The sequence below is a fragment of the Xiphophorus maculatus genome, chromosome 7 (genome assembly GCF_002775205.1).
Source record: "Xiphophorus maculatus strain JP 163 A chromosome 7, X_maculatus-5.0-male, whole genome shotgun sequence".
Taxonomy (NCBI): Eukaryota; Metazoa; Chordata; class Actinopteri; order Cyprinodontiformes; family Poeciliidae; genus Xiphophorus; species Xiphophorus maculatus.
The window spans coordinates 27266855-27293286 of NC_036449.1; the positions used below are offsets into that span (position 1 = coordinate 27266855).

Consider the following 26432-nt stretch of genomic DNA (forward strand, 5'->3'; position numbering starts at 1 on the left):
GCTTTCCACACCGGTGGAAAGCCGGTTACTACCAAAGAGTGAGATGGGCTCTCATCTCCCGTTACGGCATAATTTAACTAATAAAAACTAGCAAGCTCACTCTGAAAACTAACTGAAACTAACTGCTGTGGTGGCGCAGGGGGTTAGCACGCCCCACGTTTGGAGGCCTTAGTCCTCGTCGCGGGTTCAACTCCCGGTCCCAGCGACCTTTGCCACATGTCTTCCTCCCTCTCCTCGCCCTCTTTCCTGTCTGCCTACTGTCACAAAAAATACAAGCCACTAGCGCCACAAAAACTCTTCGGAGAAAAAAAAAAACTAACTGAATTAAACAACTAAAAAGTCACAACAGTAGCTGACTGACGGCTCTGTTTGTTTCCTTCAGGTGAAGCCAGAATAAAGAAGCCAACTCCAAAGACTCCTCCCAAACAAGGTGAAACACACCAACTGATAACCAAAAACATACATGGATCTGAACTGAATGTTATCTACTGGTTTTTATTAATTATTTGGGGTTTTTTGTGCAGCTTTGCCTCCTCAGATCCTCCAGTTCCCAGAAGATATGAAAATCCTGGCAGGAGAAAAGGTGGAGATCCTCTGCAAATACTCCGGAGCTCCACCCATCACCTGCACCTGGCTGAAGTTCAGGAAACCAGTGAGTCTCTCATTCACACACACTGGTTCAGCCTGAAACCTTCTGACTGGGAGTGTTTGCTGTATTTGTGTGGGTCAGATCCAGGAGGGATCCTCGGACGTCTCCATAGAGAGCACAGACAGCAGCAGTAAGCTGACCATCACCAGCGGGCAGCAGGAGCACTGCGGCTGCTACACCGTGGAGCTGAGGAACAGCTACGGCCTCCGACAGGCCGCACTCAACCTCACCATCGTTGGTAAAGAAATACGTCTGCTGAGAGGCTGAAACCAGCTAATTATAAAACACTCGCTGAACTCCAGCATGTTTGGTCAGCTGGTTTTACTGCAGTATACGCTCTACAATGGCTGCTGGAAAAGACTAGTGTTTTGTTGTTGACTTACCACCCAGAAACCACTTGCTGCATTGTTGTTGGTTGTGCAGGAGGCTCCACTTATGCATTTCAAAGATGTACTGTTGTACAATTTCCCATCTGTTTGCAGTTGTTTTCATATGTGAGTGGAAACGTTGAGTTGGAGGCTGTGGACAAGAGCAGCTTATTTGGATTTAAAGTGATAAAAGGCTTTAAAACAGATAAAAATATCATTAGCTGAGATGATTTTGTGCAAAAAGTGTAATGAATATCTTTATAGGTTATTTTTAAAACAAGCTTTTTCCTGTTGGAAAGTCATTTGTATGTTAGTTTTGTTTCAAGTGCACTAAAATATTTACACTAGAGGCTAGACAAAAAAAATACTTGCTAAGGTTTTGTGTTTTTTGCAGTGATAATATTCATAATTGTAAATCCTCATCAGACAAGCCCGACCCCCCAGCAAAGGTCCCCGCGACCTCTGACATCCGGCGCTCCAGCCTGACCCTGTCGTGGTACGGGCCGACCTACGACGGCGGCAGCGCCGTGCAGACCTACCATCTGGAGATCTGGGACTCCGTGGACCAGCAGTGGAAGCAGCTGGTGTCCTGCAACAGCACCTCCTACAACATCCAGGTGGGCTCTCATCTCCTAACCCAACACAGGAGCCGTTCAGGTCAGAGGTTAAACGGAGTGTCTGTGCTTCCAGAACCTTCTTCCAGAACGACAGTACAAGTTTCGAATTCGAGCTCAGAACATTTACGGCATCGGAGAGCCGAGTGCCGAGTCTGAAGCCGTAACAATGGGACTAGTGGACGACGGTGAGAAACTCAAACTAAACTTTCTGTAGATGTTCTGACAGAAATCCATGTAACAAGGTTTCTGACTGAAGGTCCAGTTTCTGTTTATTGTCGTAAACGAGTAATGTGCAAGTAACTTTTCATCAGGATATAGGAGCTTGTTTTCAGTCAATAATTCCTTAATGTTGATGAAAAATTTCTAGTTCCACAGGCAGATTTTTGACTTGTAACCCGGGAAAAATGTTTTGTTACAAGTGAAATGATCTGCTGGTGCTACTAGTATTTTTATTGTCCTCGAACAACCTCCTATATTATGCTGAAAAGTTACTTTTAAGTTGGTTTTCTCTCATTTCAAGTGAACTAAAACATTTGTTTAACAAAATCTTGCACTAGAAAGATTTTGTGTTTTGCAGTGTGGCATAATAATGCAAAAACATATTTTTAGAAATTAATAAACTTTAATTTCTCATTACATATAACATTTTAACTGGACGACATTTTAAATATCCAAAATAAATAAACAAAACAGAAACGACAAATAAAATGAACTATTAATTGAAATAAGGAGGTAGTTCAGGCCAAAGCACCAGACTGAAGACTTTTCTTATCCTGTATTTGGTAGAAAGAGAGAGAAAAAACAATATTCAGATGGAAATTGTTGAGCTCAATTTAATTTATCCTGTGATTAATTGATTAATTGATTTACCCAATTCTAATCTGAATCCATCTGCTACTAAACCAGAACCATATCTGACTAACTGGGCTTTAGCAGGTCAGCTGAATTACGGAGGCTGAACTAAAACGACTAACTGGACTAACACGGCTGCTACTTTAATTCCTCTAACAGATAACCAGGATGATGCTGAGGCAGAGGAGGAGGATGAAGGTATGAGCCTCTGTCTGCACATAAACAAACTAACCACAATGTTTATCAGCCATGAGAACCACAACACCCTGCTTCCTGTTTGTGTTTAGACTCGGAAAAAGAGCCAGAGTACCGAGACGTGACCATTAAAACCGATGTGAAGGTGAAGGAGCTTTACGACGTGGAGGAGCGGCTGGGAACGTAAGGCTCCGCCCACCGTCGCCTAGCAACCACGACTGAGCGAGCGCAGCGTAAAGTGTGTCGTTTCTGTCTCAGGGGGAAGTTCGGTCAGGTCTTCAAGCTGCTGGAGAAATCCACGAAGAAGGTTTGGGCTGGGAAGTTTATCAAGGCGTATTCGGCCAAAGACAAGGAGAACGTCCGACAGGAAATCAGCATCATGAACTCCCTGCATCACCCCAAACTGGTCCAGTGTGTCGACGCCTTCGAGGGCAAATCCGACATCGTCATGGTGCTGGAGATGTAGGTGCTCCCTCTGCAGGGTTTTACTTTGCTTCTACCTCATAGACCAGGGGGACATTTGAGACTTTTTGATCTTTAATCCGGGCAAAATTAGTCCAGACAAATGAAAATATCACATCAGAAAATCTTGGCTACAATGTATTCAATATCCAGCACCCAGATCAGCTTTCACTGCAAAAACACAAAATCTTACCAAGTATTTTTGGACCAGTTTCTTGTGTACACTTAAAACAAGACTAAACTAACTTATAATTAACTTTTCTGCAAGATTTAGAAACTTGTTTTAAGTCAATAATTCTTAAGTATAGATTTAAAAATGACTAGTTCCACTAGTGGATTATTTCACTTATAAGAAGACATTCTTCCCACAAGTGAACAAATCTGCCAGAGAAGAACATTTTTAATCAAAATAAGAAATTATTGACTTTAAACAAGCTCCTATATCTTGTCGAAAAGTTAATTGTAAGTTAATGTTGTCATTTTAAGTAGATTAGATTACTTTAAGTAGAAATTAGATAAAAAATACAAGATTTTGTGTTTTTGCAATGTTTTGTATTTTCTTGTGATGCACCCAGATCTTCTTTTAATTTAAAATTTTTTTTTAATAAAAGTGACCTAAATCTTGTTTTTATTGCTCAGAATTGACAAAAAGAAAATTGCATTACTTTCAGTCCCGTTAAAAGTTTCCAAAGTGGATTCCTTTCTTTTATTGAGGCAAACCTGCAAAAACTATTTTTACATTTTGGATCTGCAATAATTTACAGATCCCCTTCCATAAAAAAATAAGACTACTTTACTGTTTGATTAAAGTTTTACCGCTGGCTTATTATTGAGTAGATGAAAAAAATCACAGCATTTTGTTTTTCATTTTTATCCCTTATGTCAACCTGCAGCAGAATATCACAGATCAGATCTCTGCGCTGTTTTCTTTCCAAGTACAAAATGTTTTTTCAGTGAAAAACACTGGAAAACAATTTCCTCCTCTGCTATGAGAGGAATTCAGGAGCAAATATTTCCTGTCTGCTAATTTTAGAGCCAGAGTTTGACCTCATCTCATCCTAAAACATATTTCTTTTTTAGTCATTCCTGCTTTCCAGCTGAACTTTCAGCTGATTTTCATTCAGAAGAAATTCTCATGTCAAACAGGAACAAGTCAACATCTAGCTTTCGATTTAACTCTGATAAATAAACATTAGAACGGAAGCAACAAATAAGTGCTGACACGATGAAAACTGGGAATACAAACAGGAAGAGATGTGTTTATAGTCGGATTATCTGACTGCAGCATTTCAGTCTGCAGCTTCACTATGGAAACAGCAGCAGACGTCACCATGAAGGAACAAACAAACAAGTTTCACCAGAGAATCAAACTTAGTTTTTTATTTTGAGAAAATCCTCCGTATGGTCATGGGGGTCATTGGTGAAAAAATAATATTGCTGAGAATTTATTCATCAGAACCGATGAAATAATAATGTCTTGTTAGACTGGCCGATTATTTCACTTATAATTATTTCTTTTTCATCAGTATTAAGAAATTACACTTTCATATTTGTGCTAATTTGTGCTGGTCGATTACAAAACCTCAAATATAGGAACCATTTAGGGTGCGAAGTAACTAAATGGAGTAATGAATCAGTTTGAGTCGTTACCTCTGTCTGCAGGATCTCTGGCGGCGAACTGTTTGAGCGGATCATCGACGAGGACTTTGAGCTGACGGAGAGGGAGGTGATTAAATACATGCTGCAGATCATCGACGGCGTCAACTTCATCCACAAGCAGGGGATCGTCCACCTCGACCTCAAACCAGAAAACATCATGTGTGTCAACAAAACCGGCAGCAAGATCAAACTCATCGACTTCGGCCTCGCCCGCCGGCTCGGTAACCAGACTCAGATTAATATAACCAGCTGCGTTTCCATTAGAAATGTATGCAAAACTTTGGCGATATGCTGCTCATGTTGAAAAAACACAATTTTACAGTTTCCATTAAATAAGAAACGCAATTGTAGTCAGACATAAATAAGTTTGGTCATTAAAAACATGCTGCGCAATCGTCCTCCAACTACTTCCTGTTGTCTTCTTCATCTTTTCTGCCAGTTGTTGGTCATGTGACTCGTATGATGCAAAAAAATTTGTCATTGCAGTTTTGTGCAGAATACATTAATATTTATGCAGCTGAAAATCCACCTCATCCTAGCACAAAAACCTTTTATCAAAAAACTTCTTTTTTTTCCAGAATTAGCCGGTTTCCATTAAGCAAAATTATATTTGCAATTCCAAACGTTTTGGTTGTCCTTTATGATGTTCTGTCCAGAACCATATCCTCTTTGGACTGCGGAGGAATTGGACTCTTTGAACACGACCAGACTTATTTTTTATTTTTGTGTTATATATATATTTTTGTGCCGCCATGTCGTTTTAAATCATGAATTTGCACTTTGATTTCTGCTTTACAATATCACTAATATAACTACATAACACTTGACTAGCCAAGTTCAACAGATTCTAGTTATTTCAAAATAAATTAATAAAACTGGTGCAAGAACACCATTTATTTAAATGTACAAGTCTTGTGCTTTTCTTCTGCACAGCTACAAGCATTTCAAAATCATTTTTATCTGAATACTTTCTAAAAACTCATCAAATGTTGTGAAATGTAGTCTAAATATTAGTAACCTGCACAAACTAGTTTTTTCCAGCCCAACGTGTTTAAAAGAAGCAACAATGCAGTTTGGTGCTTTTGATGCTGTTCTCTGGCAGTGCTACAGCGCCACCGATTGGCCCGGCACACTTACTACACCATTTTTTCTTAATTGTTTACAAAAATATAACAGGCTTGTTTCCCTGAAGACTTGAGAATTGATTTGGAATTGAATAAAATGACTTGTGTACATTTCTGATGGAAACAGACGCAGCTACTGACACAAACCGTTAACAACTTCTGTCAGTATTTCTTCCTGTTTCTTCTTCTTTTTCTAATGGCGATTATTTAACTTTTTTTTTATCCCCCTACAGCAAACGCTGGAACTTTGAAGGTTTTGTTTGGGACTCCAGAGTTTGTGGCTCCTGAAGTGATAAATTATGAAGCCATCAGTTACCCCACAGACATGTGGAGTATAGGAGTCATCTGTTACATCCTGTGAGGAAACGACACTCTGTTAACTCCGACTCAGCTAGCTAAACGTTGGCTAAGGTTTTCTTTCTGTTCATTCCCTCAGGTTGAGCGGTCTCTCTCCCTTCATGGGCGACAACGACAACGAGACTCTGGCCAATGTTACCTCGGCAACCTGGGACTTTGAGGACGAGGCCTTCGATGAAATCTCTGAAAACGCCAAAGACTTCATCACCAACCTGCTGAAAAAAGACATGAAGTAACCCTGATGTTTTTACAGTATAAAAGCTGAATATCTGCAATCACTCTGAGTGTTTACAGTGTAACATGCGACTCCTCAGGGCTCGGCTGTCCTGCCCTCAGTGTTTTGAACACCCCTGGCTGAAACAGGACACCAACACCATGAAGACTACCAAGCTGTCCAAGGAGAGGATGAAGAAGTACATCCTGAGGAGGAAGTGGCAGGTAAACACCAACATGAGGATCAATCATATTTAGCAGCGAAACACTCCACAGCAGGACTGGAAAACTCAGTTTCACTTTGGGCCATTTTTATCAAGATCATGAATGTTTTCAAGGGTTAATTGTGTATGTATGACAATAGATCTGAGTTTTTGTTACTCGTGTCAATCAGACTATAACCTGACATCTAGTAAGGCTGATGCAGCATTGTAGTAGAAGGAAGAAATACTGTCACCTGCAGGTGTGCGTTAGCATCACTCCAACTCAATGTTTTTGACCATTTTTGCAGAAAATTTGCAGTAAACTCAAAATGATGCATTAGCTCGAAAAAATTCAGGGATTTGTTGATTTTGTTCCAGAATTGCAAAATGGCTAAAAACTGGATGGACTGATTGATGTAATGTGGAAGTGTACAGATAAAAACTGATTTGATTTGATTGATAAAATAATATTTGAGTCACCACTGTTACCTTGAAGGTTCTTTTTTTGTGTGTGTCACATATAAAAAGCTACGGCGGGCTGGGCTTTAAGTTTAACACGTTACCTACAGAAAACGTCATCTATCATGTTTGAACATGAATGTTTCTTTTTCTCTGACAGAAAACGGGTCACGCTGTTCGAGCGATTGGCAGACTCTCCTCCATGGCCATGATGGCTGGAGTTAGTGCAAAGAAAGGCTCACCCACTGAAGGTACCGAACCCAATCGAGTCATTTGTCACCATTCAATCCTAATTATCAAACACTAGGACTAGGACTCATATTCAGCTGACCGTCTAATGTCAGATGGTAAAAAGTATCTAAGGAATGCATGAGGTGAAGTGACAAGAAACAACTAGTTTTTAACAGGAACAAACTTTCAGCAGAACCGGGCTCACTATGGACAACAGTCTTCAAAACAATTACAAACACCGAGACCCAAAAACAACTCAAAAATGACCTTATAGTTACGAAACAGGTGAAATATGTTTCTTCTAAACTTATGGGTTTTGTTTACTAAATACAGTAAACACACTACAAAAACACTAAATTTTACAAAGTATTTTTGTATTTTGGTTTCTGGTACAAATATCTGAGTTTTGTCTTATTTTAGGTGTACTAACTTACAAGTAATTTTTTAATCAAGATTTAGGAACTTATTTTAAACTCCTAAATGATTCTTTAATATTACTATTTTTTAAGTATTAATTCTAATAGCAGATTTTTTTAACTTATAAAAAGACATTTTCCCACTTTATTAGTAAACATATCTGCCAGTAGAATTAGTGTGTTTTTAATAAATATTAAGGAATCATTTACTTAAAACAAGGTTCTATATCTTACTTAAACATTACTTGTAAGTTATTTTTTTTTGTTTGTTTGTTTTATTTCAAGTGTATTATGATATTTGCACTAGAAACTAAATAAAATTCTTGGTAGAATTTTGTTTTTGCAGTGCAAAATCTGAAGATCAGAAGCTCAAAATGCCTGAAAATCGGCAAAATTGCAACAGACAGAAAACAACAAACACTGATATAAAACAAGACAAACAAACCGTCTCTCTAAGCCACAGAATTGATCTTGTTTGTTTTCAGAGGATAATCAGTTCCTGGAGTGTTTGGAGTACGAACAGAAGACGGAGAGTAAACCCACTTTCACTTCAGTCATTAAAGACGTGGAGGTGGTGGAAGGCAGCGCCGCTCGCTTCGACTGCAAAATAGAAGGTACAGCCGATCAATATACACATTGATCAGCTGATGATCATAAACCTGGCTCTGTTTTATTAAAGTCCTTCAGTTCAGTATTAAATAATCCTGATCTTTAGGTTCCAGTTTTACACTCACTGATATATATTCTAGATTAACATTCTTCAGGATGATTATTAGAGTGGAAACTGTGAAACATTAAGAAGAGATAAGATGCTATTAACAATTTACAGTAAACGTAACTTTTTGGAGGACAAGCATATTAATTGATTTTATACAAATAAAAATTGATTTTAACTCTATAAACTTTCTGCTTTAGGATACCCTGACCCTGAGGTGGTTTGGTACAAAGACGACCAGCCAATCAAAGAGACCCGACATTTCCAGATCGACTACGATGAAGAAGGAAACTGCAGTTTGATCATTTCAGAGGTCAGAGTTCATCTGGTGCTGCACCGCTTTTTTTAGTTTGAACGACCCGGAAACTGAAGCTGCTGTGTCGGTCAGAAATAACAATTCAACTTTTCTGCAACTTAAAGTTTTGTTTTCCTTCCATCATGCAGTTTTGTTGTACTTTGTGTTGCTGCATCACATAAAATCCGCCTGAAATATAATGAATTATATGGTTGTAACATGACACAACAGTGTTTCTGAACATATTGTTGCTATATTTAAATGAATTATATTTATTGATTGCAAAAACACAACATCTTACCAAGTATTTTTCACCTAGTTTCTAGTGCTAATATCTTAGTTCATTTGAAATAAGACAAACTAACTTGCAAGTAATTTTTCTGAAATATATTGGAGCTTGTTTTAAATCAATAATTACTTAATATTGATTTTATAAAGTTCTAGTTCCACTGGCAGATTTTTTCACTGTCAAAACATTTTCCCAAGTTATAAGTGGAAATGGTAACGTTTCTTCAATATTAAGGAATTATTGACTATAAGTGACCTACAATAGCTTGCTGAAAAGTTACTTTTAAGTTAGTTTTGTCTTATTTGAAGTGTATTAAGATATTTCCATTAAAATTAAACCAAAAATACTTAAGATTGTATATTTTTGCAGTGCTTTATTGTTTTCTGGTGTTAACTTGCAGGTTTCAGGTGACGATGATGCCAAGTACATGGTGAAGGCCGTCAACAGTCTCGGCGAGGCGACGTGCACAGCAGATCTGCTGGTGGAGGTGATGGCTGGAGAGGACGAGGAGGAGGAAGAAGAGGAAGAATAAAGATTCCTGTTGGACATTTAGGAGGCCTGCTGCTCCTCAGCCTGTCAGAAAATTCACCCACAGTAACATTTAGGGGTGGGAGGTACAGGTGGGCGGAGTTTCTCATACCTGAATCTGAGCATGTGCAGATCTGCAGCCGATTCGCTCTGATTGGTCGGTTGATGTGTGACAATCTTAAAGCACATCAAGCTGGGCCCTGATTCCAACAGGAAGTAAAGCGTAAAAGACTGAAACATGCTAAATTTTTCCCATATTATAAACCAAAATGTCTTTTTCACACAACAAGCTCCTATATTTGGCTTTAACACTCTGTTTTAGGGTGTTTTCACACATGATAGTTTGGTAAACTCCGTTCAATTGGAGACCAAAACTGCAACATTTGTTTCATTTTCAGGAGGTGCAGTTCACTATGTCAAACGAACCAAAACAATTTAAAAAGATGTTCCCCTCCCAGTCTGTGGGGGCGCTGCAACAAGAACTACTGAAGGAAACAGCACAAAAACCTCTGAAGAAGAGATGAGTGCAACTTCCTTCTTCAGGAAATGTAAACAAATGGAGTAGCATCAGATTTTAGCGGTTGTAGGATTTCTCTTCAGTCTTCAACAAAAGCCATTTCTCCCAGTAGCAGTAGACTCTTGCCTTTGCTTTGGTTGTATTTACCCAGAATGCCCTGCATTGTAGTCTGCTTCCTGCTTTTGTTTCGGTCTCCAGTAAGCTTGGCCTTCACATATACATTCGAACTGCACTAGAGTTCACTTCAATCAAACCGAGACCGAAGTTTGTAGACGGACCAGTTCTGGCTTTTTAGTTTGCATCAGAGTTTATTTTACATTCACATCTCTCCAAACAAATCAGACTTTCTAGACAAATGAACTAGAGTTTGATTAAAGTGGACTAAACAGGGTTGGTGTGAATGCACCAAACAGTTCATCCCTGCAGCTTCCTGTGTTGGACTCCGCCCACCTGATGCCCCGCCCACCATCCCATCTCATATGAGGTCACATCAGTTGAACTGTCTTCCTGTGAACAACTGCTCCTCCAAAATAACCACACAGACACTTCCTGCCGTTTCACATGAAGATCAGCCATAACCAGTTCCTGATTTTACAAGATTCACAATTTAAAAACATCAAATATCTTTCTCACGTGGACTCTGAAGGTTCCTCCAACAGGCTCCTTCCTGCCTTACAGCTTGCTTTCATACGATTGTTCAGTTTATGGAAGCTGTGATGTCACTGAACTTTAACCTGTACATGTTTAATTCATAATGCCTCACTTTGTCCCTGTTTGATTTGAAAACAACGTTCCAAAGCATGAGGAAAGTTTGCCAACACTTTAAGTTTAACCTTTTTGTCTGATCCAAGTGCAGGAGGGAACAGAGTGAAGATGGCCGACCCGCCTTCTTTAAATTAAACATGATTAGAGTCAAATGTTTGTGCAGCAAACATTTTCATGTGCCACTTTGATTTTAAAGACATTAATAAATGTTTCCAAACGTCATCAAAGGTTAAGCAGAATTTACATATTTACAATATCAAATTAAATGTGGTGTCAATCAAATGTGCTATGTTTATGCTAGTTTGCAAACAAACTAGTATAAACTACTTTATGCTCAAACATAACTGTTTGAGAGTCCGTTATTTTGAAGATGTAAAAAAGTTACCTGAGATATTTGTGCTGCAAAAATTTTCTTTTGTCCCGCTATACTTTTCAAGATTTAAAAAAGTTACCAGAGATCACCCTGCCCTCACAGTGCCACATTAACTAAATCAAAATTAATATACGTTAATTTAGCTGTTTGTGCTGCATAGCGTTTTTGTTTGTGCTGCTATAATTTGTAAGATTTAAAGACAAACGTTTCCAGAGGCCACCAGAAATTAACTTACCCTTCCACTCCCACATTAACAAAATTGATCTAAATTATTTTTGCTAGTTTGTTCAGTTATTGACACTAAATTTTCTTTACTTTGTAAACGTGGACTTGCTGATTGACCTTTGACCTCTGGAAGCATTTAAATGTAATCCTTCCTTTACACAGGAAAAATCTCTTGAAACTCATTATCTCATTTACAAGAGGCGCCTGCAGCATACTTTTCAAAAACATAAAAACTGTTACAATCTATCAAATAATTCTAAAAATAAGTACTATACATTGACAATTATTAATATCTTTAAAATGACACCAACACAAATGAAAAACGTTTGACACTTTCCTTTAATCTGAGGAAGGTGTGGCGGCCATCTTTACTCAGCTCAGGTCACTGTTTCTGTGCCTTAACGCTGCGCTGAGCCCAGTCTGAACTGGAGGTTCTGCAGTGATCACATTTGTTCTTTATCTTCTGCAACTGAGCTTCTCCTGTTGATATCCGACAATCCAGCTTCACTCTTTATCTTCATTTTGTGTTTCAGCTGCAGGTTTGCGAAGCTTCAGTCACGTTTGGCCTCCTGCTGTTAGCCTTAAAGCGTCACCCTGAGTCAGAGTTTCTCCGTCACGCTGCGGGACGATTTTCTTCCTCTGTGGCCTTAAAAAACTGTTCATAAATCAGGAAAATCTCAAACCTCAGCATGAATTCCCCAGTTTCTGACTCCAAGCATCGCATAGGAGCAGATTAAATGTTTCATTGGATTGCTGTGAAGTCTCTCTGTGTGGCGGCAGAAACTCTGGGTGAAAGTCACATTCCAGCTGTTTGTGTTTGAACCTTTTCATGAAATCTGATTCCTCTTAAAAATCAGACACCAAAGATGTTTGTGTTTTTTCTGCTAACTCACAGGGGTGTTTGTGTGCGCGTGTATGCGTGTGTGAGTGTTTCCTCTGCAGTTTTCAACCATCCGGTTTGTGTGTTCGGAGTCTGTTTTTTTGTTATTTAATGCACAGATTTTTAATTATATGATAATTATTCCAGAAAGGTGTTGCAGCACTTCATGTCCTCGCCTATTAAAGCAGAGGTGGACTCACTCTTTGTTTTGTTTTTGTATTAGATGTATGTAGATTTAATTACTTTAATTTTTATAAAAATATACCAGTTTGATGAACTGTATGAGAACACTACGACTGTAGTTACTCACAGAAAACAAATAAATTTTTATCACTAAACAAATGTAGTCTTGTATGTGTCAAAATCAGGTTTATGGATGATATTTTCTGTTTATCATAGAATATCTTTTCTTTAAACAGCCCATAAGAGCCTCTTCATATGTAATTCATTCATTTATGCAGCAAAGCAGTTATTTTTAAGCCTGTAATGTTACTGTTTGACTCATAACTCTTATCAAGAATGAACAGTTGAACATAAATGGGGGAAGAAAAATTTACTTCCTGTAGCTGCCTCCGCCATCTTGAAATGCACACATGCTAATGCCAGCTAGCTAGCATTAGCTAGCTGGCCTCGACTGTCTTTAAATGCACCGTGAGTGTACACATGCTAACAGTGGTTTTACACATCTGGATCACCTTGAGACATCCTGTTGACCAGAATCATGTTCAAGAAACCAACCGAAGGTAAAAAAAAAAGTAAAATTCATTTTTTAGCAATGAAACTGTAAATTAGCTGCTGTTGTTGAATCCAGATAATGTTAAAGGGTGGTAGTGTGTAAAATGTCTATATAGTTTTTAGCTTTACATCATGTTATGTTGTGATTCAACAGCATATCTGGAGTGTTGCTCTTATTGCTTCATGTTTGAGAGTCCTTTAATCTCCATGGCAACCATTCAGCTGTGTAAAACGCCTGGTTGTACCTAGCTCCGCCTTTGAGACGCAGCTCCTCCTCAGAGCTGCAGTTTCAAGCAGCTCCTTCAGACTCGCCAGCAGCAATTAGATATCAGGACAGGGTTTTCACTGATATTTCAGAATTACTCTCATTCACACGCCAAAATATTTTATCAGAGGTAGTACAGGGAGAAGGCCATGTGTATTCTATATTTGGACATTTTGTTATTTTCAGATATTTGCAATTTTTCTTTCTCTTGATTAATTTTGCACATCTGTCACATTTCGCTAAAATATTGATGTGTTTAGTGTTGTCACCCTTTTCATTGTCACTTTCATTTCATTTTGTGTGCTAAGTATTAATTTGCCTCAAAGAATTGTGTTTTACTGAACATTTTAATGTGCAGAAATGCCATTTAGCACAATGACCTGGCTATTTACTGTGTAGATATTTGAGGGTAATTCTGTCAACCCATCCTTACTCTTCCAGTTAAAACAGGATTTGGTTAGTATATAGTTTAGAGAACTTAACTAGGTCTCTTGTACTATCCCTGTTAGTTAATGTATGTTTTTCCATTAATGAGAGGTGTGATTCAATGCAAGAGAACAATAAATCAATCAGCCTCTGAATTTGTCTCCCTCTCTTCTGAGATGATGGTTACATCCTGAGGAACTCCAAAGATGATGAACAGTGTCTTAAAAAGTTTATTTCTGGCTTTTTTCTTTGTAAGACAGAAGAGATCTACGTTTAAGAATTCAGATTATCAGAATGGACACAAGCTATCGATGAGCAAAACTGGTACAAATACAGATCAGTTTATTTTAATAACCTTGTTGATTTAGTCTCATGAAAAACATCAGTGTGTGTGTTGAGGGACGGCACCTGGTCAGTTTGTATCGGCTTTAATGAGCTCACCTGAGAGCCGCTCGTTAATGTCTCTGTTAGGACCAGCAGCTCGTTAATCCGTCCTCTCAGGACAACATGGACGCTGTTGCATCATTCTTGTTAGTTGACTCTTGGGTTTTTTCCATTAATCTTCCTCTGAGGATCAAAACACAACTAAACTTTACTTTCTGATTCTTGACTATTTTACTTTTGCTTTGCCTCTTTTTTGTTTTAAGTTTGTATTATTTGTGTTCTATTTCAACCCTAAACGAGAAAGAAACAGTCATTTGGATTGACGGAAACCTGTGGGGATAGACCTCCTTAGCTTATAGCACCAAAAGGTGCAAATAAGATCTGCGCCAATGGTGAGGTGTGGGCCAAACATGGATTTATAGCATTGAAAAATGTCTGGAGACATTTCTGGGTCCAGTCAATGCTGTCGTTTTCTGTAGCAGCTGTAGAAATTTTGCTGCCATGTGGAGAAAAGGGCTGTAAAATTACCCCTTCCTAAAAACTCCTGCAATCTTTTACAGTTTGAGAAAGCAATAAATTTGACAGAAACTGAAGCTTATTTGATAATATATCTCTGCAGAAATGCCTTGACCCAAAGGTGTAGGACCAATAATCCACACGGGCGTTTTCTTGGGCTTATAATCAGGCTGTGTGTCAGTAGGCGTTGAAAAACCCAGTAGAGCTGCTAGTCTCAAAGATGTCACCCAAATAAAATGAAGGACAACTTGCGCAAGAATTAATCCTTCAACCCCTGAAAAGAAGCTGCAGCATGTACATTTTAAAATATATATATATTACATATTTGTTAAAACTGTCCCTATCTCATGACAGTATGAGACAGATAATCTGTGAAAAAAAATCAACCTCCTCCAACTTCTCCCAGTGCTAACTAGAAACAACCAATAAGAGCTGGGGGCGGGTTTTAGCGCTGTCAATCACCCTTACATGCACAACATTACAGCTTTTTCTTGATATTACAGCCTATCATGAATGCTAGCCTAGTTTTCCTGAAACAGTAAGTTGTTTCTTCCCCTTTAGCACTTTTAGCAGCTCATTCATGAGGTTGGTTGACAGCGCTAAGATCCTCCTCCTGGCTCTGATTGGTTGTTTTTGGTTGTTAACAGTGTATTTGTTCAGACAGCAGTTCAGGGAGAAGGTGGAAGCGATCGATCTTTTCATAGATTATCTGTCTCATATTTCTCATAGTGACAGTTTTAACAAATATGTAAAAAATATTTTTATAAAAGTTGCATGCTGCAGCTTTAAAGTCAAAGGGTATGTGGAGTAATTATGGTGGTTTTAGGGTTATCCTCATCCTGCACAACCTTTTGAAATGTTTCTACTGCTATTAAAATCTGTTGTAGTTTTCTGCTGTTACTAAGAAGATTCATATCTTCATGAATGTAAAACCAGAATGATTGTTTATGATCCAAACCAGGACTGACCCAAGGTTGTTGAATTTGATTTAGCCCTTTTCCTGTTAAAAACATCACCACCATAGTTTCCATACAGATTTAGTTGAATCTTGGGGCAAGTGACGAGTTTTAAAGTGTAACTGACCCCAAATCAACGATTTTATTTTCCTGATAAATTGTCTAAATTGGTTCTTAGGAGTGTTATCTTTATGTTTCTTTGCAAAATATGACATTTTTGTGTAGATTTATGTAGTTCTGCAATATTTTACCTAAAACCATCTCAGTGGTGGCCTCCTCATTTTGAATTATAGGTGCTAAAAATGGCTAAATTTAATCTAGGATCCTTCTAACTGAATGATTTACACATTGAGTTTGTTTAATTCCCACTTTCTGTGCTTCATTCTTGCACATAGACTTTCATAGTTTACAAAGTTTCTATGATTTGACATTAAAGTGCTTGTTTCATACTCTCAGGTTATGAAAAAAATCAATCACTAATTAGCTCCACAGAGACCAGAGACCCATAAAGTAACTCATAGCTCATCGGACCAGAAGTTCTTCAGGTTCCGACTCTGTTATGGTCGGCTGGTCAACGTGTTATTATGTGTTATGTCTTAGATGTGAAGATTAAGTCACTTAGGATCCACATTTCATATTATTTAAATGATGGTTGAATGTTTGTAAATCACTTTAAATGTTTCCTGTTCAGATGATCCAGTTTCTCAATATTGTTGTTCAGATGTTTTGATTAGACGTTTGTAATTATATGTTGTTCATCAAATGTGTGTGTGTGTGGTCTACAGCTGCGGTGAAGTTCATCTGCTCTCCTCCATCTAGTTCGTTTCCTTTCCGCCCATCTAATGTCCGCAGCGGCTTTAAACGTCTCGCTGTTCGTCGCGCAGACGTCGCTGACGCTTGAAGGCTTGCAGCAGCTGTCTGGTCACCGGCTGCTCTTCTTCTTTCTCTTCCTTATGGCTTTTGTGTTCGCGCTGTGCAGCGACGGCCTCGTGCTGATCGTGATCTGCACGCGCCACAGCCTCCATAAACCCATGTACGTGTTCGTGGCCGCGCTGCTGCTGAACTCGCTGCTGGGTGGCTTCGCGGTCTACCCACGGCTGCTGCGGGAGCTGCTGTGGGAGAGCGGCTCTGTCCTGGTGACACTGTCTGCGTGTGCGTGCCAGGCGTGGGTTGTATACACTGTGGGCGGCTCGGCCTTCATGCTGCTTGCGGCCATGGCTTTTGACCGCTACGTCGCGATCTGCCGCCCGCTGCGCTACGCCGCGTTGGTGTCGCCGCGCGCGGTGGCCGCTCTGCTCCTGTTCTGTTGGCTGCTGCCCGCCACGATGGTTTTGATCATCGTGCTTTTTGCCGCGTTTCAGCCGCTCTGCCGCTCTCACATTAACCGGCTCTTCTGTGACCTTTACAGTTTAAACAGACTCAGCTGCGGCGGAAATGCGGCGCAGGTTAGCGACGTTTTCGCCGTATTCACCTCTGTTGCTACTGCCCTGCTGCCCGTCGCCTTCGTACTTTTCTCTTACAGCAGCATCCTTTATGTCTGCCTGTGCCGCACACGCAGCTTTAGCGGCAAAGCGTTACGCACCTGCCTGCCGCACCTGCTGGTCTTCATAAACTACAGCGTTTGCACTGCGGTGGAGCTGCTGCAGCGCCGCCTGCAAGGCGCAGACCAGCCTGCATCCTCTGTGCTGACTTCGGTTCTGATCGTTCTGGCTCAGTCCGTGTTAAACCCGGTAGTGTACGGCCTGAATATGAGCGCCATCACCGGATACATCAGGCGGCTTCTGGGCAGCAGGAAAACCGATTGATTTAAAACGACTGTAAAATGTTAACAGATTGTTTCTGGATATTTACAGGATAAAGAGTCATAGCTTAAAGAAAATAAATCACTCCGTCCTTTTTTACAGATGTATTTTTAACATTTCTGATGCAATTCTGTTTTGCACTTTCCATGCGTTTTTCCACCGATTTTAAGAACATATGTATAGAAACTGCTGCTTTGTGAAATATTTCTGCATTTACAGGAGTTTCTTGCTTGAAATTTTTACATATGTGTAGATTTTGTTCTCTATAGGTTTTTATTTGTTAATCAAAATAAACTCAGAACTAAGAATGACCTTTTCCTGATCTGTACAGTAATCATGATTAACAGCTTATGTTGATCAGAAATATTGTCACATGTGTAGTAAGAAAACTGAGCTAAACTGCAATGATAAATAAAAAATCTAGAAGAAATTTTGATTTTATGGATTAAAATTAAAGTGTTGAATCACCACTGCCTTATTTCTTGCAGCAAAAAACATCCCTGAACAATTGTTATGGCAAATATCAGTTTATGACTTAGTTTTGAGAAAGAGGTCTAGTCGAAATGGGATAAATAGAAGAGTGGATAGACCATTTTGAGAAACATAATAGAACGTTTTCCCTATTCTTTTTTTTAAATGAGAAGTAAACGTGAAAATGTAAAAAGAAGGATGAAATATTTTGCTAATCTAGAAGAGAAACCAGCCTGCAGCTTCCATGCTCACTTTGGTGCTGGTCATTCTGGTTCAGATCGTGTTCAACCCGGTAGTGTACGGCCTGAATATGAGCGCCATCACCGGATACATCAAGCGACTGCTGGGCAGCAGGAAAACTGATTGAATTAAAGTATTTTCTTTTGATATTTAAGGATAAAAAAAACGGAATTCAATCTACATAATAGTTTTGGTTTTAGGCCCTATTTCTTCATCTGGAGCCTTCCTGGTTTGTAAAAAAAAAATGTATGTAAAAACAAATTGAAATAAAAAAGAATTACTGTTACTGATTCACCTTTTTAATTGCCTGATAGAAATCAAATCTTGAGCTAATTTGAAAAAGCAACATAAAATGTCTATTTAGGACATTTTATGTTGGAAAATTGAATTTCTGTTACAAAGCCAGTATAAGGAAGCGTGAACCGTAGTTTAAGAAACTTGTTTTAAGTCTGAGAAACTTTAAACTTTAAAACAAGTTTGAGAAACTTAAAAGTAGCTTTTTCTGTTAAATTCATGTTGTCCCTCCGGGCCTGTAGGTGGCGGTAATCCACTTTTTACGCTGACTTCTGTGGTGGTTCCGCACCAGCAGAGGGCGCTGTCTGCTCATCCAGCGAGCGGAAAGGTCCTGAGCCTGGTGTTAGCGGTTTGGCTCGGAGCTGTTTGTTTTTGTTTAGTTGTTTTTGTCTACGCTTTGTGTCCGGTAAACAAGATGGCCGGCACCGCGTTAAAGAGGCTCATGGCTGAATACAAACGTGAGTAACTGAAGCTCCAGCTGGTGAGGAAAAGCTAGGGGGAAGTTCGGCTGAACCAAACTCCGATACAGTTTCCACAGATTTAACAGCTTTTCTGCTCCAGGGTTTAAATTCGACACAGTTAGATGAAAAATCTATAAAGATTCAATGGAAACTGATCACTTTGATCGATTCGGCATCAGTGTTTTTTTAACTTAAATCTCTCCGAATTACACATTTAGCGATTTTATTATAATCTGTTGGTGCGACTGTTCAGCTTCATCCAGAACCTTCTTCCCTGACTGTTTATGTAACTGAGACTCAAACTGTGAGATAAGAAGTGCTGCAAACATTAGAAACTATCAAACTAGCCAGTAACTTTCAAAAACCGGTTAACTCTCCGATGATCTGCATGTTTGGATCTGGACTCAGTTTGAAGGATTAATACAAGAACTGTTAAAGTCTGACTGGCAGCTGGTCACAGTCCGGGTTATTAACATCCGTTTTTTGTTTATTAATATTTTCTTTCATAATAAATTTGCCACCGTAGCGTTTTTACTAAAAATGTTTAGGATTTTATTTTGTTTTTATTTTGTATTTTTAGTTTATAGTCTATATTAAAGTAAGAAAGTGTATTAATTACAATGCAAACCGTTTAAAATATAGCGTTAAAGGACGGATTAAAAACTGTCATATTGAATAAAAGAGACACAGTTCCATTTATTGCCACCTTTGGTAAAGATACTGTAAAATAAGATTAGTCTTACACTTATTTCCACATTTATTTCCTAATTTTGGGTGAAAACATTACATTTTTAAAAAAATATTTTAATCACATTACTGGTGTTGACTAGTTCTGATTGGAGCAAGATGATTTCCATCTGCTGCCCGAGATCAATGTGGTCGCCAAAAAAACGTCCTAAGAAGGTTGAGACTATGTTTGTTTGTTTTTTTTAATCAGTTTATTGTGAGTGTGTACATGTTGCATTACATCATGCTTCAGAAAAATAAGATATGTTGGACTTTCACTAATAATGATGATTTTATTTAGAAAAGCACCAGTTTTTCTAAACGGGTTCCAATTGTCTCTGTGAAATTCTTGGATTCATCCATAATGTTGGTTTTTCAGAGCTGACCCTGAACCCACCTGAAGGCATCGTCGCAGGTGAGACTCCGTCTTTACATCTGAACACCTGAGCGGTTAAAAGCTCAGTTCAAGCCCTCCTGATCCGACCTTTGACCCATAACCGAACAGGTTACATCAGAACAGAACATCAGGATGAGACGATGATCCGATTTCTCCCTCTGTGTGCTCTCCAGGTCCGGCCAACGAGGAGAACTTCTTCGAATGGGAGGCGCTCATCATGTGAGTACAGGCTGGAGCCTTTTTACTCATATATGACAGGACGTCTCCATGGAAACCAACATGATGCACTGCCCTTCTTCATTTCTGTTAATTTGATTCTCACTGAGAATAATTTAACCTGAGATGCTCGATGCTCATAGAACCCAAACCGATTTTATCCAACCTGCCAAACTCTTCACGTGTTTCCAGGTGCAATGTGTCACTCTGACCAGCAGGTGTCACTGCTGATTCAGACAGCAGCTCAAAGTTGAGGCAGACGTGTTTACATTTGGATTTTATCAGATAAATCAACACAAAGCGGTGCTTGATTGTGAAATTATGGGATTTTCTTACCATGAGGTGGTAATCTGTGTTTTTCTTTTATTTCTTACATCATTTTCCATCCCACAGAAGAAAGAGATCCGTTCTTTCTTGCTAAATGTTCTATTTTAAATTCTAAAAACAGAAATAAAATTGCAGTTCTTTAAAAATCTCAACATATCCAAGGTTTGGATCAAACGTCATGTATTAGAATGGCCTAGTCAAAGTCCAGACCTAAATCCAGTTAACAGTCAGCAGGAACATTTGAAGAATGCTTTCTGTTCAATCTCACTGAGGTGAGGCTAATTTTCAAAATAGATTAAAATAAAGAAAAACACCTTAATAAAATAAATGGAAGGCTGTGATTTTAACTTGACAGAATGTGGAAAAGTGCAAAGGAGGTGAATATTTTTGCAAGCCAGAGTATCTAACGGAGGTAAAAATATTTACTCTCAGTAGAACTCAACTGGAAAAAAACCGAACTGTCCCTTTAAGACCAGGCTAGTTCTCTAAATCAGATATTTTCATCTGTATCTCACTGCAAAAACATCAAATCTTACCAAATATTTTTGTCTATTTTTTTAGTGCAAATATCTTAGTACACTGGAAATAAGACAAACCTAACATACAAAATAGGAGCTTGTTATGAGGCATTAATTCCTTAATATTCATGAAAATGTAATAGTTCTGGCTGACTATTTAATTTATAACATGAGAAAAAAATCTTTTTATAAGAGAAGTAATCTACCAGTAGAACATTTTAATCAATATTCAATCATTATTGACTTAAAACAAGCTCTGATATGTTGCTGGAAAGTAACTTGTAGGTTAGTTTTGTCTTATTTTCAGTGTACTAAGATATTTGCAATAAAAATCAGACTAAGATACCTGGTAAGATTTTGTGTTTTTATAGTGATGACTCTTAGTTAAAATAAATCCTCCGCAGCCTGATGCATGGCTGACAGGAGACACTGCAGAGTCCGTGATGTCATTGAAAGCACCATCATTAGATTTTCCTGCTCCATGCCGGCGTGACAGCAGCTTCAGTCTGCCCTTCAATTTACCCCGCTGCTCATTTAAAGTCCAAGTCCACATACCGGCTCAGTCAGCAGAGTGACATCACCGAGACACCACACCTGTCATTATACCTCAGTCCTCTGTCCCTCATTGTTCTGTCTTCCTTTTTCTGCTCCTCAGCTCATAGAGAGGAGGTGAAGCACTCTGCACTGTAAAAACACAAAATCTTACCAAGTGTTTTGATCTAGTTTTTAGTGCAGATATCTTAGTACACTTGAAGTAAGAGAAACCTAACTTGTTAGTCAGGTAGTCTTATGGTTGATGAAAACAATTTGTGTTTTTAACACAAACTGAGTTTTAATAGTTGTCTCTTAAAGTGAGAAATTTGAAATTGTAAATATTATTTATTTATTGGTTTATTTTTTGTTCACATTTTCGGTCTTACCAGCATCTGTATTTATTTATTTTTTTGATTGACAAGTTTTGTGTTTTTAACCTCCATTAGTGGAAACTGTGAAATTTAGTAGAACACCTCCCAGTTTTATATTAATTGTTGGTGTGTTGTTGTTTTTATTGTGACTTTATTTATGCCTTTTGGGACATAAATAAATATCCGAGTCTGAGTTATAAGTTAAATATTTTGCCATTGTGACTAGAACCTTTTCATCAATGTTGAGGAGTTATTGACTCTAAACAAGCATCTTTTTTTGCAGAAAAGTTACATATAGGTTGGTATTGTTCTATTTCAGGTGTACTATGATATTTGCTTTGGAAACTTGACGGAAATCCCTGGTAATATTTTATGTTTTTGCAGTGTGAAGACTTGCTACTCCCAACTACTGTCCTGATAAACAGACGGTATCTGGTCAGAGATCAGTTGATGCTTTAAAGAGTCAGAAATAACTTCAGGGAAGGAGGTCAGGCAGATCTGAGATCAGATATTCAAACTTCAGTCCTGATTATGACTCAGGGTGTCGTGATCAGAAACTGAAACTGGGTTCATTTAACTAAAAGCTTCTGTTTCCTGCCGCAGCGTCGCGACATTCTCAGTGATTTTCTCTGTTTGTGTCTCAGGGGTCCAGAGGACACGTGTTTCGAAGGCGGCGTCTTCCCCGCCATCCTGAGCTTCCCCTCGGATTATCCTCTCAGCCCTCCGAAGATGAGGTTCACCTGTGACATGTTTCACCCCAACAGTAAGTCTCCCACAGGCTCCGCCCCCGACGGCGGGTGTAGATGCTCAGAACGTCGAGATAAAAACAGCCTGTGTCTGGACCCTGTTATTGGACCCGTCAGAACACGCTTCGTTAGCCTGCTGTCATTAACGCCGAGATTAGTGGGCAGGAGCCATGATGTCATGGCGCAGTTCTGATTAGAGGACAGCGCGCTCGGTTCTGACCCGTCATCATGTTCCCCACCATCATCATCATCATCATAATCATCATGGCCCTGAGCTGAACTGTATCTTCTGGACCCGCATCAACATCATAAACACATGAAGAAGAAAGCTGGACCAATCAGAACCTGCAGTTTGTTCATTAGATATGATGGAAAATGTCTGAATGTTGGTAGCAGAAACTTTGTTTTATCAGACAGAAATACCTGTAATTTTAAGACTTTTTCTTGTATAATTGCATCTTTTTTGCTAACATTATTACTATATTCTTGTAATTAAATCAAAACTCTCGTAACCTGGTCATAATACTCCATCGTACAACTATGGAGTAAAAGTATTAGAAGGGTTGACTGAAATAAAACCCACCTTTTGAAAATATTTTCGCTAATTGTAATTAGTTTTTTTAAGCCATATAATCCAGCCATAGTGGAGCCCAATGAAAGTGAAATGTTTCATCCAATCAGAACACAAAAGTCTGACATTAAACACTCTTCATGTTTTAACTCGGGCTGAATCGATTAATTGGATTGATCGTGATTATTCGATAAACTGTTAAATATTCAGACTCAAAAAAAGGCCATTTGCTGAAAAAACAACACATTCAGAGCAGTAATTAAGCTAAAATTACACAAATTATATACCTTTAGCATTTTACATAAAAACCTTATTTTTCTGTAAATATTTTACCGAAAATTCCTCAAGTGGCAGTTTTATCTTCACCTGGTTCAAATTTGCTAAAGTAATACTACATTATTGCATTTTATTTATTACATGAATAAAATGTTCATTTTATTGAACATTTTTATTTGTAAAAAAAAAACTTGAGATTGAATGAAAAATCTGCAGAATTTGCCAATTTTTTTATTCGATTAATCGACTAATCGATGGAATAAATGATTTCTAATATAATTGTTCTGCTCCTTTGTTCCCTCCTCAGTCTACCCAGATGGCCGGGTTTGCATCTCCATCCTTCACGCTCCGGGTGACGACCCGATGGGATATGAGAGCAGCGCAGAGCGGTGGAGTCCGGTCCAGAGTGTGGAGAAGATCCTGCTGTCTGTGGTCAGCATGCTGGCAGGTAGAGCAGCTCACCTGTCACATGACCAACCAAACCGTACTGTCATGTATTTATTACACATCTGTTACATGATTAACACACGTTAATAATTTATTTAAAATCTCTGACAGGTTTTATTTCACACCTGCAGCAAGTTGATACACTTTGTTTCTATAGATTAATTGAAAACACAAATAAAAACTGAAAGTCACCTCACTTCTCATCTGTCACAGGATGACAAATTATCCCAGAAGTTATTGTGACAAACAATATTATTGTTGTTTTAAGATCATTTTTAAGTTATATAATAGTAATGGCGTAACAATGCATGAGCACATTCTCAAAGATTGATAAACTCTAATGAGCAATTAACTCCAAATATACAAAATAAATAAACAAAAAGCAATATAAACAATAAATAGAAAACATTTGACTCAATTAAATAAGCTAATGAAATTTGAGAAAGTTATATAAGAAGACTTCTCTTTCTGATTTATAAGAAACTTGATGGTAAATAAAATTCGCAGTATGTTCAGAAATATTGTGGTATTTTCTCTTTTATTTCTTCCAGCATAATATCAGTAAATTTGAAAATATAATTAAATGCAGTTACGAAGTGTGTGCAGGTTAGTGATATAAGTCATGATTTTTAAGCATGTGGCATCCTGAAGAATCCTGTTTTTCAAGAACAATGTGAGGTGTGATGCTGTGATTTCTGTGCCACGCAGTCAAAACCACAGTTACCTGGAAAATAATCTTTGTCATAATCATAATATTTGTCTTTATCACAATAAGACCACTAAAATATTGCAATAAGATCCTCAGTCCACATCACACGTCTGCCATGAGTCATCATATAGTATAAATGACTCTTCTTTCTTCTTCTTCTTCTTTTCCTCAGAGCCGAACGATGAGAGCGGCGCGAACGTCGATGCGTCTAAAATGTGGCGCGAGGACAGAGAGCAGTTCTACAAACTGGCTCAGAAGATCGTTCGCAAGTCGCTGGGCCTGTAGAGATGATGTCATCACGCCGCTCTGCGTGTGTGTGGTGGCGCGTAGCTCGGATACAGACTGTGGAGCATCAACACTGTTACCATGGAAACCTTCAACGCACACACACGCAGAGCTGCAGTTTGATACCTCAATGAACTGATGGATCAGAGGCTGATAGGATACAGTGACATCACCAGGAGACCCAGCAGCAGCCTGTCATGACCTCATTTCCTGTTTGTCGCCCCTCTTCCCCTGCTGTTGGCTCAGATTGAAGTTTCTCAGCGGATTGTTTGCACTTTATCTCCTCCTGGTGGTCACCGTGGTGGACTTCAGTTTGTTGTTTTTTTTTTTTTTTTACAGCTGAGCTGAAGGAGTTTCTCTAAGTTTCCTTTCACAAATAGTTGGTTGAAAACAGAATTTTGATCTCTTTGTTTCTCTGATTTCTTATTAGTTTCTTTGTTGAGAAACTAAGAGCTTCTTTTTGTTTCTGTTTCTGGTGTCAAACTGATTTTATAGCATGTTGACTTAAACTTAATAAAGCAGCGTTTCTGTTTTAGGATCTTTGGTTTATTGATCTCTGGTCACATGACAGGTGTAGAAAATATTAATTGCAGTAATGATCATCACCTCCAGTTTTATTAGTGTTTTATTTGCACTTCAGATCACCAAAGCGTTCCTAAAATATGATCAAACTGTAGACTGAAGGTCACTCTCAATCTACCTGGAGACGACTCAGGGGAATTTCTGATTCGCCAATTCTGTTCCTGAAAACTGCAAAGCAGATGACATTCAGACTGAAAAGTCTAAAATAATTTTAATTTATCCTGGTATATTATGAAGGAGCATCACGTTAATTATCTTCATTTGTCCATAAATTTAAAAAACATAATAAATTAAATTCACATTTTCATTAGGACTGAAAAAATGCATCCAATTAATTGTGATGACAAACAGTTATCAACCAACTTTGTAATCGATTAATCGTTCACTCGAGATTCAAAAACAAGTCATTTACTAAAAAGAACAATATCGTCAGAGTAGCAATTAAGCCAAAACTGTACAAAAAATTTACATATATATTTTGCAATTAAAACTTTAAAAAGCCTTTGCCTTCATTGTCTGTAAATGTTTTACCCAAAACTCAAGTGTCAGATTTAGCTTCGCCTGATTCAAAGTCTGTAGATAAACTTGATGTTAAGCACTTTTTTCTATCAAATTATTAATTATTTAGGCTGAAAAATAAACCACACATCAGGCTTATGACATATGATATTTTTTAGCTGCAGATGCATCCTGTGCTACAAATAATCAAGCATACATTAAAGGATTTCTGTTATTACATTTTAGCCAATTAAATGTTTTTTTCTTTAATTGGCTAAAATTAAAGA

General features: G+C 38.4%; 3 protein-coding genes across 7 annotated transcripts in view; all 3 read left to right on the forward strand.

Annotated features, from left to right (window-relative positions):
- mylk (myosin light chain kinase) overlaps positions 1 to 10134 on the forward strand; it is a 55996-nt gene extending 45862 nt beyond the window's left edge. For 3 of the 4 annotated variants that reach the window (XM_023337153.1, XM_023337156.1, XM_023337154.1), the window contains 16 exons: positions 383 to 430; positions 525 to 652; positions 731 to 887; positions 1444 to 1634; positions 1708 to 1819; positions 2646 to 2684; positions 2774 to 2864; positions 2940 to 3143; positions 4806 to 5023; positions 6160 to 6283; positions 6363 to 6515; positions 6598 to 6721; positions 7319 to 7409; positions 8291 to 8419; positions 8721 to 8833; positions 9505 to 10134. In XM_023337153.1, coding sequence (XP_023192921.1) covers positions 383 to 430; positions 525 to 652; positions 731 to 887; positions 1444 to 1634; positions 1708 to 1819; positions 2646 to 2684; positions 2774 to 2864; positions 2940 to 3143; positions 4806 to 5023; positions 6160 to 6283; positions 6363 to 6515; positions 6598 to 6721; positions 7319 to 7409; positions 8291 to 8419; positions 8721 to 8833; positions 9505 to 9636 — 2054 coding nt within the window. In that variant the 3' untranslated portion in view covers positions 9637 to 10134. The remainder of the gene's footprint in view (positions 1 to 382; positions 431 to 524; positions 653 to 730; positions 888 to 1443; positions 1635 to 1707; positions 1820 to 2645; positions 2685 to 2773; positions 2865 to 2939; positions 3144 to 4805; positions 5024 to 6159; positions 6284 to 6362; positions 6516 to 6597; positions 6722 to 7318; positions 7410 to 8290; positions 8420 to 8720; positions 8834 to 9504) is intronic. The other variant, XM_023337155.1, reaches the window with a different exon arrangement.
- A 5263-nt stretch (positions 10135 to 15397) lies between these two features.
- LOC102220846 (olfactory receptor 10J4-like) lies at positions 15398 to 18702 on the forward strand. The gene has a single exon (XM_023337163.1). It carries the CDS (start codon positions 16517 to 16519, stop codon positions 17477 to 17479), a length of 963 nt encoding a protein of 320 aa, XP_023192931.1. The 5' UTR covers positions 15398 to 16516; the 3' UTR covers positions 17480 to 18702.
- A 91-nt stretch (positions 18703 to 18793) lies between these two features.
- ube2g2 (ubiquitin conjugating enzyme E2 G2) lies at positions 18794 to 25600 on the forward strand. Of its 2 annotated transcripts, XM_005798157.3 has the most exons (6): positions 18794 to 18939; positions 20048 to 20083; positions 20239 to 20284; positions 22676 to 22794; positions 23932 to 24072; positions 24953 to 25600. In XM_005798157.3, the coding sequence occupies exons 1-6, from the start codon at positions 18897 to 18899 to the stop codon at positions 25063 to 25065; spliced, it is 498 nt and encodes a 165-aa protein (XP_005798214.1). In that variant the 5' UTR covers positions 18794 to 18896; the 3' UTR covers positions 25066 to 25600. The 2 variants fall into 2 exon arrangements, with proteins under 2 accessions (XP_005798214.1, XP_023192932.1); XM_023337164.1 differs by lacking the exon at positions 20048 to 20083.
- The last annotated feature ends 832 nt before the right edge of the window (positions 25601 to 26432 follow it).